A 16,462-nucleotide genomic window follows, 5' to 3' on the forward strand; every position below is an offset into this window, starting at 1 on the left:
CTCTAACCTGAAACTGCAAAAAACCAGAGTCAACTTTGACGCCCTCTAGCGGCTAAACGGGACAACCGAGCCGTGTCTGTTCAACGTCACGTGATAGCCCCATTCATTAACTTTTTTTTGTTATAGGGTGTGTTTATACAGGGTGTTTCAAATAAGCGAGTTATGGACGATTTTCCGGAAAAGTGCACGGAAATTTAATCTAAATTAGGGATTTTTTGGGCCTACTATACTAACGCCGACCATTTTGGATTTTCCTTAATCAAAGTAATTTTTTTAACTAATTTGAACCTGGAAAACACAAATCTGACGTCCATTTTGCTCTAACTGTCACCGTTTCGGAGATGACCTTAAAATTATGTCAACTTTGACAATTTAGGGCGTGGCACCCTTGGAAAATTACATTTTGAAAAATGACACTTTACGTCATTTTTGTATTATTAACCTGAAGGTATTTAAGCAGTTGACGTTAGTTTTGAAAATAAAAAATTTTCTTAAAAAAATCAGAAGGTATCCAGTTTTTAATTTTTTAAGGTCAAACGGTGCATGGTACCAAAAAAGTGTATAGAACGTAAAAGTTGCCTCCCATCGAGGTGCATTTGTGGTAAAAATTCAGACCTCTAACCCGAAACTGTTCCTGAGATATTGAGCAAAAACTGCAAAAAACGAGAGTCAACTTTGACGCCCTCTAGCGGCTAAACGGGGCAACTTAGCCGTGCCCGCCCAACGTCACGTGATAGCCCCGTTTATTAACTTTATTTTGTTACCTATACGGTGCTTTTATACAGGGTGTTTCAAATAAGCGAGTTATGGACGATTTTCTGGGAAAGTGCACCAAAATTTTGCACAAATTGGGAATTTCTGCTGCAGGAGGGTGGTGAGAAAAAAACAATTGAATATCGATACAAACATTTTACATCAAGTAGGCCTAGACTTTAAGGTAGATTTCAAAAATCGAATAAAAAATTATAAGTTTGGTTTGTTGCTCAAGTTTGAGACACCCTGTATACTGATGGATTATCTAGGATTAAAGTATATGCAAATATCTACAAGACTCATATTTGGTATTTTTTTTATAAATTTATTTAATTAAACAAGTTACAAGGATGTTAAAAATTAATTGAATCACCCTGTAAACTACTCCATTGTACTATTGTCAATAACTCGGTTATTTTGACAATTATAGGGTGGTTCAATATACCAATTTGTAGCCCTTGAAATTGTCTTTTGATCACCCTGTATACCATATATAGTAGAAATGTCACCGGGAATGTGTTGTCCAGAAGGGATAAATTTATAAATAATATTTTTTAAAAAAATTGTATTACTTTGAAAAGTATTGAGGTTAGGTAAACAACATTTTTCAGAAAGTTTTCGGTAATTTTCCGGAAAAAAATTAGAAAATCTGAAAATTCATTTGGATCTCTGGTTTTAAGTTTTCTTTCGATTTGTAATTTCGTATCCAAACGCGTTATACGATCCTAAAGTCACGTGACCACCGTGTGATTTTAAAATTATGGTGTCATGTGATTTTTAGATCATAACTCTTTTTGGATCCGAAACTTATGCCAAAATCACTTAAACTCATATCAAAATCAAATCTTCAAGGATTTTGTTTCTGGGAAATTTCTAACTAAAACTCATATATTATTAATTAATAAAACGTTTTATTTACAATAGTAAAAACAATAAAAAATATGTAATTTAACATATACAAATCAGAGTGTCTTTTTCCATCTGTTGCCACAAGAAATGGCAAAATTAAAGGCGTTTTGCCACAAAAGTTGCGCCATTTTATCGGGAAAATAGATAAACAATTCAACACTATTGTTCCAAGTTGTTAGTTTTAAAATTTCGCTGCTATTTTCGTAAACATCACAAGTATGACAATCAAATAATGAGAAAACCAAATCGATTTTGCCATCCCGTAAATCTGCGGCTGTTTTATACAGTTTTAGGTCTGTATTTTCGAGAACAGCCAATCTACCTCCATAAAAAAATGTGTTTTGAATTAAACTGCCCACAGCCAGTGGGGTGCGCATCGGCCCCACGCCTGTACCTACAGTAACCCGTAGTTGCATGTACAGGGTGGCATCGCTGAAACGGAAAACCTTCTGGTCGATATTGGTCATGTTAATGGTCCTGTAACCCATCAATTCAAATTGTGGAATCTCGACACCCTGCCACAATTTTTTAATCTTTTTTGTCCATGACTGGACTGGGGGCTTCACCAGCGACAACTTGTACAACGACATCTTCAATTGGAAATCGCAAGTTTGCTGGTCAAACACCATACAACCGGGAAACACCACGATTCCCTGACGATCCGGTTTGGTGGGTCGGGAGGCCACGATTTTGACGTCATTCTCGACTACCATGACGTAACAAAAATGGGGCGCAGCAACGACGTTATTCAAAGGGGCCGTGTCAATTTTTATGTCGTGAGCTGTGATTCGTCCGTTGACATTCGATGTTGACACAGTGTCTTTTGGTTGTCGGAGTGCTTCTACACGCAGTCCTGCAAAAAAAGATTATGATTTAGTTGCATTTTTTGGCAACATAAAATTATACAGGGAAAAACTGACAGAGATAATTGCATGCACAAGACAAAGACAGAAAATATATAGTAGTAGGCAAAAACTTTGAGGCAATGTTGCCAGCTGAGTTTTTCTATTACTGATTTTTTAGCTACTTACTTGCAAGCAACAACTTTCTGGCTATAAACATGTGGTCAGTAGTACCCAGGAACCCTCGTTTGTATTTCGCTGCTTCCAGGGCTTCTTCCGCAAGAACAACTTCGACCAAACTAAAATGGATCATCTTGTTGTAGTCCTTCATCGTTAAATCCGACATTTTCCGTTGATTTCGTTGTGGAATAGTGATTTGACGCGTTTTTTCCCGGTTATATATCATTTCGTTTGAAACTTGACTGAATTTTTCCCGTAAGGATTTAAGGGCAATTTCCTTGTTCATTTTGAAGATGTTTTCGTACAGAAACTGAACCCAAAATGGTCCAGTTTATAGGGCCTATAGTCGTCCTCAACCTTTCGGTACCTGAGTAGCCATAAATGGTGTTTATTTGAGACTGTCTGGAGTCGGTACTTATTTTGTCTGCAAGGTAATGGTAATGGTCGGTGTGGATGGTGACAGATGTACTGCGACCTAATTAGATCTATTGTACCCCATCTTCTTCTGCTATCTCAAGGTTTCCTTGGTCATAGCAGCCAGCTGGTATAATCCCAGTGTGTCTGCATATATACAAGGTGTCACAAAAATTACTTTTTTCCAGCTTGACACCCTCATATATGTACTTTACACCCTCGTATATGTGCAGCTATTGCGTATATAGAATGTATAGTTTGTGATTGGTCTATCTGACTACCAGTCTTGTGATATCTGACATACAATGCAAAGTTATTTAGTAAACACGCAAAGAAAATAAAATAAAGCAAAATTCAAAGAATTGTGTCATTTTATTGGGTTCGAGTCTAGACAAATTTTAAAACCACCATTATTTGCTAATAGGGTTCCGCACAATTCAAGCTGGTGGTTATACCCAGGAAATGGGTCCGTAATAAAATTTGCCATTTTTACCTTTATAAAGTAGGAATTTTGATTTATTGTACCGTGTGATTGTATATTTTTAGTTTAAAATCAGAGCAAAGCCGGGAATTATGCTTAAACCTAAGCCAAAAATTCAAATAATATCGGATGTTAAAATACGATCCCCATTTCCAACAAACAAAAATTCATCAACAACAGACACAGCTAGTGAAAGAATAACTGAAGAAATCACTGAAAATCCAATAAGAGAAGAAAACTCAGATACGATAACAATACACACATCACATGAAGATCCAATTTTAGGAGCACCTTACGTCCATAAGAGTTTAAATACTTACACAAATCAATTAATATTCAAATGGACAGATAAAGAAAAACCGTATATTAACAAAACTAAATTGTTTGATACGAAAAATCGAATAATCATCTTTATAAACATAGATCCAATTACTGAACAAATACAAGAACTTTTCAGAGATTATTTACCACCAGATACTTACTGTTTACACTTCCCTAATAAAGAATTAGAGCCAGTAATTATCAGGATTTTTCAAGAAACATTTAGACATAATATGTTCAAGCTATTCATTTCTAACATTCTACTCGAAGATGTTACAAATTCAAATGATCAAAAAGAAATAATCGAAAGGTATCATACAACCAAAACATCACATCGAGGAATGACAGAGAACATTAAAAACATAAAACAAACATATTATTGGCCTAGCCTAGAAAAAGATGTAATAAATTACGTCAGTACTTGTGAAGTATGTCAACGTACAAAATACGAAAGACACCCTTATAAAGTAATTTTTAAACCAACACCGACAGGAACAAAACCATTTGAACACATTTACATGGATACATATTCTGTATCAGGATAAAAGTTCCTAACGATAATTGACAACTTTTCTAAATTTGCTATGGCATACCAAATAAATGAAAATGCTATAGAAATATGTCAAAACTTAATCAAGTTCTTTTCACATCATATGGAACACCAAGTAAGATAACTACTGACAATGCACAATCATTTAAAAGTCACTTAGTACAAGACTTATGTAAAACATATCAAATTGAGTTACATTTTACTACACCCTATAATCCAAACTCTAACTCACCAATTGAACGATTTCATTCGACACTTAAAGAAAGTCTTGTCGCCTTAAGAAATGATCATCGGAATAAAACAATTCAAGAATTAGTTGATATTGCTATTTTAAATTATAACAACAGTATACATTCTTCACACGAATATACACCCTTTCAAATAATTAAAGGAAATCTAAATTATCAATTGAATTTTGAGAAAAACCTAAATCAAATTCAAACTGACTATGTTCACGAACTAGCGGAAACATTTAAACCACTTAATGAAAACATTACGTCAAAATTAAATGCAAAAAAGGCAAACGTTTTGAGTAAATTAAATGAAAAACGCGAAAATGACCCTGAAATACCCGTAGGTACTAAACAACTAATATCTAAACCAGTAAAATTGAAAAAGAAGCTACAACCTAAATATACATTAACAGAATTTAGAAATCAAAGGCATCCTAAAGATTTTAAAAGAAAATTGTAATTTCAGGAAATGAAAAATGGACTATTCTTCATATTTCTACCGTTACTCACCAACGCTCAGTACCGGATCGAAGAATTAAATAATCCATTACTACCAATTTCGCAAGAAACTAGTTATATAGTGATAAGTAATTACCATATCAATCTCACCAACATTAAAGAATGTTTAAGGACAACTGAAAAAACACTTTTACAAACCAACAAAACCTTAGACAATTCATACAAACCTTTGTACAACCTTTTAAAGATTAGAATTAACGATTTGTTTGATCAAGTGAATTCAATTAAACCATTTGTAAATCACTATACTACTCCTAGTAATAGAAGTAAAAGAGGTTTATTCAACTTCTTAGGAAAAGCTCACAAATATCTGTATGGTACATTAGACGCAGATGATGGAGACCGATATGACAAATATATTAACATTCTCCATGAAAATCAATTAACAATTGATAAAGACATAACTGCCACGCAAACTGTAGTTAAGCAGCTGACTGAAGACGTTCACTCTAAGTTAAGCGACATAAAAATAAATCAGCAAAATATACAAATCAAGATTAACGAATTATCACGTATGACCCAGTCTACAGGTACAACATTATACGTTATCACGTTACTTGATAATATTGAAAACAATCTTCGCGTGCTAAATGAAATAAGATCCAATGTTCAGACCGCGATCAGTTTTGCAGAAATTAATATAATGCATCATAGTATATTCAAGTATCAAGAACTGCAAAGCATAATTTCAAAACTGGAACAAAGAAATCGTATCCCTTTTGATAACATAATCAAGTATTATGAAGTTGCTTATACAGACGTGACAATAAAGAAAGACTTAGTTATTTTCTATATTGCAATTCCTTTAATTTCTGGAAATCCATACGAATTCTATCAATTGTATCCAATCCCAGTTAATAATCAATTAATGACCTTAAAGAATCGTTATCTTTTAAAGTCATTAAACGATTTTTTCAATTCAAAGGAAAATTGCCAAAAGATTGAAGAAATAACCTTATGTCAAGCAAGTCAATTAAACAAAAATGAACCATGCGTTTTACAGACCATGAACCTTACCAGTCATTGTCCAATGATGTTAAATACGAAATACGAAAAAACATCAATTACCCAATTAAGAGATAATTCAGTGATAATAATTCCAACCTCACTTGAAAATATCTACTTTCAATGTCCCAATCAAAACACTATCGAGAAAATATCTCAAGCTTCATTAATATTACCTGCAGAATGCAAAATAAAAATAAAGGACAATCATTACGATTCTCAGAGACCAAATACTGTTAATCTAAGATTGAAATTGCCATCAATTAATATTGATGAAAATTTGATTAAAAATACAGAACCATTGTTGTTAAAAGAGATCAATTTGGAAAATATTCACAATGACATAGATTTAGCGAAAAAATTGATTGTACACCCTTTAAAGAACATTGATGTTGAAACAACGAGTGTATCTGTATTTACTACATTATTAATTATATTGGTAATATTAGGAATTATAGTTTTAACTTACTATTATTGTAGAAAACCTAAAAAGGATGTAAAAGTGGACATAAAATTAAAACCCCTCGAAAATGAAACCCCATTTTCTCAGTCTTAAGGAGGGAGGAATTATATGACCACTTATATTATTTTATCATTATAATATTGTTCTTCAGACGTTGCACCGTCAGCATTTATTGTAACCTATATAAATGATGCAGCTCAGCATTACATTTAGTCATAATTTCTGTCTTAACCAGTGCGGTAATACACATATTGCTTTTCGTAATTTCGAGTTCTATTTTTAAAAACGCTAGTTGCCGAAAAGTAAATAAAATTCAACGATTGTTTGTTCTACCTGTATAAGACAGAAATCATTATCTTCCACCATAGAAAATCTCAAAATGTCAAAAATTACATTTTTAACAGTACAAATGTTAAAATAATCTATTTGTGACAATTTTAAACTCAAAAAAGGGTGTTTTAGACAACTTTGGCAATTTCAACCTTAGAATGACACGTCTAGACATGTTTGACTGAATAAATATTAAAACAACATGTTTCTGACTGGTTTAAATTGAAAAATGGTCGTTCTCAATAATTTTGACAATTTTAACGTCACAACGATTGTTTGTTCTACCTGTATAAGACAAAAATCATTGGCCGCATTCGTTTTCAGGAGCGAAAAAAGAAGAAGAATAATAGCATAATAGGATGTTATAAAACACACATTTTTATTTGAACTTTGTCTAATGAAATGAGATAAGGGATGTGACGCAACAATCAGGAGTCACTGAACAGAGTATATTTCAATTTTTCTTGAGTTTGCGAGGTTGCTACTTTTTCAATTATATCCTACTTATAAGATGTGTGTGCAAAAGTTATACTGGAAAAACGACGACTGCCAAGACGTTTATCTTACCTCTACAGTTTAATTTTTTCACAGCAATATGCATTTTAGATAATACATTTCTGAAATGCATATTGCTGTGAAAAAATTAAACCCCATGTCTATAAACATTGATCATAATTGACGTACCCTAATAGTAAACTTTAGGTTAGGCTGCCAAATTGATCTTCAGCAGTTAGCTTACGTCAATAGCATTTTTAAGAGGCTTATTTAGGTCAATATTTATTAACGTAACGTTGGCAACGTCGTATTCGGACGCTAAATTGTACCCAATGGCTTTGATATCCTACCCCTACCCAATGCACAGTAGGCCACGCCCACTTGGGTTGTGTTTAGACCCATCCACATCCATCTAATTTCTTTCATTTCCGTTGAAGCTGTCGAAGCGACTAGAAGTGAAATTTTAAGCTCTGTTTAAAGTACTTGTGATTTTTCTAAAAAGGCATTTTATATCCACATAAGTCTAAAATGGCTTGTGGTTGGGCCAACGTTAAAAAACCAGAGGCTGTAAATCTGAAAGAAATCATGTCCGAAGAGGCAAGAGAAAATCGAAAGTTGGACCAGAAAATTCCTATAACTGGTAAGTTCATTCACATTATACATAAAAACTGTGTAAAGAGCAATTCAGCTCCGAATTACAACCATTTTTACAACGGTCAATGAGTTGCACAACATTTCATTATTGCTATTATCACCACAGATGCTCACACTTCTTCCAATGCTACCTTAACATCTGAGGATATCCCTGATGAGGTGCTGAGGGCGATATCAAATGATACCATGGACAGTGATGCACTAGTAGCCACAATGCTGCAGCTGCAATTTGATAAAGAGTATGACAAGATGCTGATGAGAACACAACAAAAGTATAATGGTGACTCTAAAGTGTCGATATCTTTCAAGAAGTTTAAAAGAACTCCTGAAAATTTTGGTAAGTTAAGAGAGTCAATTTGTGTTTCCAAACTGTTTTCATGATGTTGTCTTGTAGATTTTGAAAGTGATAAGGAGGAAAACACTAGAGACAGAAAAGAGTGGAATCATTTTGACAGTTTTCTTAGTGATAAAACCAGTTTTCCAGTATGTGGTTACAAAGTAAGTTTTTTTTTGTTTTTGACTTTAAGGGAAAAGTTTTACTTAATGGGTTACAATGTTAATTTTGCAAAATGCAGAGATTTTTTTATAAACTATTTGGTAACGCAACCTTTTAATTTTATAATTATAACTTTACAGAAATTTGCCAAAAGTTCCAAACGGAGATTTTAATCAGACTTCCTGACGTTATCAACCGTATCGATGGTCATGTGGAATAACGTCGCAAGCGTTTTGGTACACTGACACAATGCCATTTACAAAGTTCATCTCCATCATTGTCAAGAGCACGGATTTACATTATTGGCAATAGCTTTCCGAACATGGAATTTTTATGTATAATTTTGCAATTGCTATAAGTGTATGTAACTGTTAAAATAATTGAATTATGGTTAGGCATAGATTTAAATTTATTTCAATAAAATAGTAATTCTGCTCATATAATAAACAATAAAAAACACTGTTTTGCTGATGTCATTTTATTTATTTTTAATGTTCATTTCATCAAAAAATAAATTGACATGACATTATGTTATTTTCCTGAAAAGCGCTTTCTAAAAAAAGATACAGTCCTCCAAATTTAAGTTCAAAAAACCGCTTTTTTTTGCTTAACTGTGAGGTCGTTGGAACATTTTGGATCAAAACAAAACAAACAAGAGACTTATAACTACACGTTACTGGACAGTTTAGGCAAAAGTTACTTTCGTCAAGTAATGAGTATCTATTTCGAAAGTACTTATACGAAATTTTATCAAAATTCCTTCAACGATCCCAAAATTATGACAAAACACGCTGAAATTTGGAAAGCGGTATTTTTTACAGGTCCTCAAGGATGCTCTGTATATTACACAACGTTTCACACGTGTCGTGTTTCCACCTAATAAAAATATAAGTTACACATCATAACATAATATTATATAAACATAATTATACAGAGTAACCCCAGCAAGTGGGAGCTTGATCCACTGATCCTTTTAGTTGCAGTAAAAAACACCACTTTTTGTAATTGAACAACCATGTATAAATTTTAAATAGGTTGTTACGGTACGTTTCAAAAATTTTGAGAGTTTAAACTAAACTTTTGAACATCCTGTTGTTCAATTCTTGGCAAGGTTAGCACAAAGAATAAATTGCCAATTGAACTTTTTTACAGGGGACAGGGGTGTCCTGAAATAAAACAGCAAATTTTAGCTTGCATGATAATAAATTTACCCTGTATAACTATTTACAACTGGCTACCTAGGTTACTGTATCTTCTACTTTTAAAAGGATTCAAATCTGGTTATCTGGGAGGTTTACAAGTTACTTTTTGACCCAGAAAATAGTAAAAAAACAGGATTTTTGGACTAATTTTCACTGGAGTAAAGCTGAACATTCACAACTTGTAGTCCAAATTTGTCCTAAATAGTCTAAAATTTGTTATTTACTACTAGGAATAGTCTTATAATTAGTTTTTTAGATTGCAATCCATTGTCGATTGTCTAAAACTGGATTTCAAGCACTAGTAACAGTCCGGAAATTAAAACAATAATTTTTGTGCATAAAACTCATGTCTTACTACTAAAAAGAGTCTAAAAGTTGACTTTTAAGGCTAGAAATAACTTTACTAAAACTTAAAAGGGTCTCATAGTCTATTTTCAGGAATTTAAATGGTGTAAAACTCAATTTTCTGGACTGAAACAAGTCTATAATTCAATTATCAAGTGCAAATGAAATTTTAGGACTAATTAATCTCTAAAAATTAGTTTTTAAGACTAATATCGTAGCATTTAGTGCCAAATTTTTGTTACTTTCATTATTGAAGGGTCTAAAACGACTTTTACTATTATTAGCTATTATAAGCACTAAATGCAGTCCGAATTTTTTAGAAGTCAATTTAATAGTAACGAAGATTCAAATGATATTTTTAAGACTATGGACAGTGTACAAACTGACTTTCAAACCTTTCAGACAAGCTTTGTGAAGATAGTCTTAAAACTCGATTGTTCAGGATGAAAACAGTTTTAAAGCAGTAAAAACCAGATTTTTAGGAATTATTCAAATTTCTAGCGCTGAGGTGTTTACAAGTCAATTTAATGGTGACAAAGCTTGAAATGACATTTTTAAGCCTATATGGAGAATGTAATAGTATATTAAGTATCAAGAACAGTAAGTAAGCTTTACTGATTGATGTCATTTGTCATCAATCAGACAAAGTTTTAATTTAATAATAATTGTAATAATAATAAGTGGTGAAGTCCCTACTGTTTTTAATTGAGTGGAGCGAAGTGTAACGGGTAAGGAACAAAAAAACTTTTTCAAAATTTTAAAAAAAGTGCCGACGTTTTAAAGTTTATTTTACTTCTTTTTCAATTCAATTTTTTATTCTTTGAAGAGGCTTAGTAGGTCAATAGTAGTAAACTATCTCCACGATTTGAGCTAATGTACTTAATAAAAGGAAGACACCATAAACTTGTGTATTGTCAAAGCAGTTGTAATGAACATGTAATAGAAACGACAACTAGTCATTAACCACAAACAGGTGTCCAGATTAGTATGGATTAGGATTTTATGCGCCCTTTTAAAGAAAAACTGTTAATGTTAGAAAATGTGTTCACAAAAATTATAGAAAAACTGGTTCTCTTTGTAGCGGTGCCTTGTTATTTTGGTACTTCGGAACAAATCGACCATTTGTAGAGGCGCCTAGTTTTATTGGTACCTCCGACGATAAAAGAGACCATCTGGAATTTTTACTTTCGTACAGACTCAATTAAATCGGTAACTCCGAGAGTTCGTGCTCCGGTTGTAAATTAAGATAACGGAAATTGAAGAGGTCTCGACCCACGGAGGTACAGGGAAGACAAGACAAGAGGTACGGTCCTTAGGGCGTCGGTAAAGCAAAACATCTTCTGAGAGATTTAATGCATTTTATGACAATTTTTAACCCAAATTAAAGAGAAACTAAGCTAGAGATTGATATTTTCTAAAAAGGATATAAAAGAAGGCACTTGCTAGAATGTGCGAAAGTCAATATAATTTAATTAGTACGTCAATTAAAAATTTTGGAAATATCTTAAAAAAATGCTATAATTAGTATAATTGTCAAGTCACTATTTTTCCTACCTTCAAAACTTTTTTGGCGACAAAAATATCTTTCACACAAGCCCTAAACCTTGCTTGGAAGACTAGTTGTCGTATAGCCTTCCAAACAAATTATAAAAATAATTTGGCATGCCCATCATTTGCATAAATTTATGGTGTTTTCCTTTTATTAAGTACACTAGCCTAAATCGTGGAGATAGTTTACTACTATTGACAAAGCCTCTTCCAAGAATAAAAAATTGCCTTGAAAAAGAAGTAAAATAAACTTTAAAACGTCGGCACTTTTTCAAAAATTTGAAAAACTTTTTTTGTCCCTTACCCGTTACACTTCGCTCCACTCATTTAAAAACAGTAAGGACTTTACCACTTATCATTATTATAATTATTATTAAATTAAAACTTTGTCATCAATCAGTAAAGCTTACTTACTGTTCTTGATACTTAATATACTATTACATTCTCCATATAGGCTTAAAAATGTCATTTCAATCTTTGTCACCAGTAAATTGGCTTGCAAACACCTCAGCGCTAACAATTTGAATATTTCTTAAAAATCTGGACTGTTTTTAGTGCTTTAAAACGGTTTTCAGCCTGAACAGTCTAAGACTACCCGCACAAAGCTTGCCTAAAAGGTCTAAAAGTTAGGTTGTACACTGTCCATAGTCTTGAAAATGTCATTTGAATTTCGTTACTATTAAATTCAAAGAAACGGACTGCATTTAGTACTTTTAGATCGAGTTTAAGACTAGTAACAATAGTAAAAGTCAAGTTTCAGACCCTTCAATAATGAAAGTAACAAAAATTAACCAAAATTTCATTATTGAATAATTAATTAGTCTTAAAATTTAATTTGGACTTGGTAATTGAATTCTAGACTTGTTTCAGTCCAGAAATTGAGTTTTTTTATCAATTAAGTTATACACCAATTAAATTCCTGAAAATAGACTATTAGACCCTCTTGAGTTTTAGTAAAGTCATTTCTAGCCTTAAATGTCAACTTTTAGACTGGTTTTAGTAGTAAAAAATGAGTTTTATGCACAAAAATTATTGTCTTGATTTCCGGACTGTTATTAGTGCTTGAAATCCAGTTTTAGACAATCAACAATGGATTGCAATCTAAAAAAACTTATTATAAGACTATTCCTAGTAGTAAATAACAAATTTTAGACTATTTAGGACAAATTTGGACTCACACACAAGTTGTGAATGTTCATCTTTACTCCAGTAAAAATTAGTCCAAAAATCCTGTTTTTTGTTAATGCTCAAAATGATTCCGTCATAAAAAATGTGGGTTTCTATTTAAAAAACTTGAGATTTTTCATTTTTATTAGTGGCAAGTTTATGATTTTTTTTTGACGACCCTGTATACAAATAACTCATTACGCACCCTCAGTTTTATAAAACGATCTTTTATTTACAATAACCCAAAGTTTAATTGCAAAATTAAATACGCTTTTGACAGAGTACAAAAAGATGTTGAGCGTTGCAACTACACTTACAATGTCACTTTTTTGGAAAAACATCAAATATTTCGAAAACGGCTAGAGATAAGCATAGGGCATTGTACACAAAAGTTGGTCAGAATTTTGTGAGGAATCCAAATATGTAATAATATATAGGGTGCGCTATTTAAAATAAGAAAGTTGTGATCGACTTCCGGTATAAACGGAAGTGCAACCATCTTGAAAATATTTTAGTTAGATTGGGCATGCCCACATCAGTATCTTGTCTAATTTTCAAAACTCTCCTATTTATACTTTTTCCAATATCAATCGATGTCTTTCGTCGTGGGACACCCTGTATATAAACCATCTTTATTTCATTACGAAATGGGCTATCGACCGGAATGGTCTTTCTGCCCTTGTTTGTGTACATTTGTTATTTGAGGCTTACTTTAAGTTGGTATAATATATAATAATAATCTAAAATGCTAGTATTACAAAAGTTTATCTAACCTAACCCAACCTAACCTAAAATTACATTTAATATTGTCTTAGTTGTGTTATGCTTGTAAGTGTTCTAGTAGAGTCGGCGATGGAAAAAAAAAACGAGATTGTCTTGTTTGTCTTGTGAGGCAAAGAGGATTTAGTATGGTCCAGTTCTGGTGGTTGTTTTTCCATTTGGATTGGATTTGTAGTAGTATTTCTGTTATTCTAGTTAAGTTTGTGCGCTGGTACAGTAGCTCATTTGGGGGCCGCCACTATTTTCTTCCATTTCGCCCAAATTCACTCACTCACAGTTTATAAACACAAATAAATATCTCAATTCACGTATCGGGCAGAGTACCAGAAACACGTCCATCCATCACGAGCGAAAAAAGAAAAAGAATAATAGCATAATAGGATGTTATAAAACACACATTTTTATTTGAACTTTGTCTAATGAAATGAGATAAGGGATGTGACGCAACAATCAGGAGTCACTGAACAGAGTATACTTCAATTTTCCTTGAGATTGCGGGGTTGCTACTTTTTCAATTATATCCTACTTATAAGATTTGTGTGCAAAAGGTATACAGGAAAAACAACGACTGCCAAGACGTTTATCTTACCTCTACAGGTTTTTTTTCTTCACAGCAATATGCATTTCAGAAATGTTTTATCTGTAATGCATATTGCTATGAAAAAATTAAACCCCATGTCTAAATATTGATCATAATTGACGTACCCTATTAGTAAACTTTAGGTTAGGCTGCCAAATTGATCTTTGACTCAGGTTCCTGCATGTGAATACGTCAATAGCATTTTTAAGAGGCTTATTTAGGTCAATATTTATTAACGTAACGTTGGCAACGTCGTATTTGGACGTTAAATTGTACCCAATGGCTTTGATACCCTACCCCTACCCAATGCACAGTAGGCCACGCCCACTTAGGTTTTAGACCCGTAGCGGCCATAGCCGTAGTATTCATCTAATTTGATTCATTTCCGTTGAAGCTGTCGAAGCGACCAGAAGTGAAATTTTAAGCTCTGTTTTAAGTACTTGTGATTTTTCTAAAAAGGCATTTTATATCCACGTAAGTCTAAAATGGCTTGTGGTTGGACCAACGTTAAAAAACGAGAGGCTGTAAATCTGAAAGAAATCATGTCCGAAGAGGCAAGAGAAAATCGAAAGTTGGACCAGAAAATTCCTATAACTGGTAAGTTCATTCACATTATACATAAAAACTGTGTAAAGAGCAATTCAGCTCCGAATTACAACCATTTTTACAACGGTCAATGAGTTGCACAACATTTCATTATTGCTATTATCACCACAGATGCTCACACTTCTTCCAATGCTACCTTAACATCTGAGGATATCCCTGATGAGGTGCTGAGGGCGATATCAAATGATACCATGGACAGTGATGCACTAGTAGCCACAATGCTGCAGCTGCAATTTGATAAAGAGTATGACAAGATGCTGATGAGAACACAACAAAAGTATAATGGTGACTCTAAAGTGTCGATATCTTTCAAGAAGTTTAAAAGAACTCCTGAAAATTTTGGTAAGTTAAGAGAGTCAATTTGTGTTTCCAAACTGTTTTCATGATGTTGTCTTGTAGATTTTGAAAGTGATGAGGAGGAAAACACTATAGACAGAAAAGAGTGGAATCATTTTGACAGTTTTCTTAGTGATAAAACCAGTTTTCCAGTATGTGGTTACAAAGTAAGTTTTTCTTTGTTTTTGACTTGCATGCAGAGATTTTTTTTATAAACTATTTAGTAACGAAACCTTTTAATTTTATAATTATAACTTTGCAGAAATTTGCCAAAAGTTCCAAACGGAGATTTTAATCAGACTTTCTGACGTTATCAACCGTATCAATGGTCATGTGAAATGACGTCGCAAGGGTTTTGGTACACTGACACAATGTCATTTACAAAGTTCATCTCCATCATTGTCAAGAGCACGGATTTACATTATTGGCAATAGCTTTCCTAACATGGAATTTTTATGTATAATTTTGCAATTGCTATAAGTGTATGTAACTGTCAAAATAATTGATTTATGGTTATGCATAGATTTAAATTTAGTTCAATAAAATAGTAATTCTGCTCATATAATAAACAATAAAAAACACTGTTTTGCTCATGTCATTTTATTTGTTTTTAATGTTCAGTTTATCAAAAAATAAGTTGACATGACATTATGTTATTTTCCTGAAAAGCGCTTTCTAAAAAAAGATGCAGTCCTCCAAATTTAAGTTCAAAAAACCGCTTTTTTTGCTAAACTGTGAGGTCGTTGGAACATTTTGGATCAAAACAAAACATCACTGGATTAAGTAGCACCCTCTCTGTGTCAACAGTTAAGAAAGGATTCTGAAGAAAAGACCAACGCAAAAGCATCTTGTGACTCCTGGCAAACATCGCTTTCTGGTTCGCCATAACGAGAGAAGCCAGCAGGGATATATTAGCCGTGCTAGTGTCCCCTACGAGCAGTACTACCCTGGATAGTGAAGCTACTTAGCGACGTACCGCTTGATACAGGACGAAATACTGGGAGACAACTATGAGTCAGTAATTTCCTATAGTTGGTGTACCTGTTAGTTAATGATGAAAAGTAAATGAAGAAATTTACTCAAAAAGATAGAGTATTAGAGGATATATCATATCCAAAACGAAAAATTAGTTTAGATAAAAATTTAACTTCAAGTTTAACTAATTTGTATACGGAAATTTCGACAAATTTTCCGCTTCAATTAGAAGAAATTGATAATAGTAGTATAAGAAATAGTTTAGAGACTAATTTAGG

At 32.9% G+C, this 16,462-nt stretch overlaps 3 protein-coding genes across 3 annotated transcripts; 2 read left to right on the top strand and 1 right to left on the bottom strand.

The window, feature by feature from the left end:
• Positions 1-1,652: 1,652 nt before the first annotated feature.
• LOC145737129 (uncharacterized) lies at positions 1,653-3,217 on the bottom strand. Its single transcript, XM_081991719.1, has 2 exons — positions 2,694-3,217; positions 1,653-2,515 (listed from the first exon to the last, which is right to left on the bottom strand). Exons 1-2 carry the CDS (start codon positions 2,968-2,970, stop codon positions 1,716-1,718), a joined length of 1,077 nt encoding a protein of 358 aa, XP_081847845.1. The 5' UTR covers positions 2,971-3,217; the 3' UTR covers positions 1,653-1,715.
• Positions 3,218-7,940: 4,723 nt separating this feature from the next.
• Positions 7,941-9,116, top strand: LOC145737124 (serine/threonine-protein kinase RIO3-like). Its single transcript, XM_081991718.1, has 4 exons — positions 7,941-8,135; positions 8,256-8,486; positions 8,544-8,647; positions 8,786-9,116. The coding sequence occupies exons 1-4, from the start codon at positions 8,024-8,026 to the stop codon at positions 8,816-8,818; spliced, it is 480 nt and encodes a 159-aa protein (XP_081847844.1). The 5' UTR covers positions 7,941-8,023; the 3' UTR covers positions 8,819-9,116.
• Positions 9,117-14,669: 5,553 nt separating this feature from the next.
• On the top strand, positions 14,670-15,800 carry LOC145737268 (serine/threonine-protein kinase RIO3-like). The gene is made up of 4 exons (XM_081991890.1): positions 14,670-14,864; positions 14,985-15,215; positions 15,273-15,376; positions 15,472-15,800. The coding sequence occupies exons 1-4, from the start codon at positions 14,753-14,755 to the stop codon at positions 15,502-15,504; spliced, it is 480 nt and encodes a 159-aa protein (XP_081848016.1). The 5' UTR covers positions 14,670-14,752; the 3' UTR covers positions 15,505-15,800.
• Positions 15,801-16,462: the final 662 nt, after the last annotated feature.

Source organism: Ips typographus, linkage group LG13 (genome assembly GCF_016097725.1).
Source record: "Ips typographus isolate SLU linkage group LG13, UJ_Ityp_2.0, whole genome shotgun sequence".
Taxonomy (NCBI): domain Eukaryota; kingdom Metazoa; phylum Arthropoda; class Insecta; order Coleoptera; family Curculionidae; genus Ips; species Ips typographus.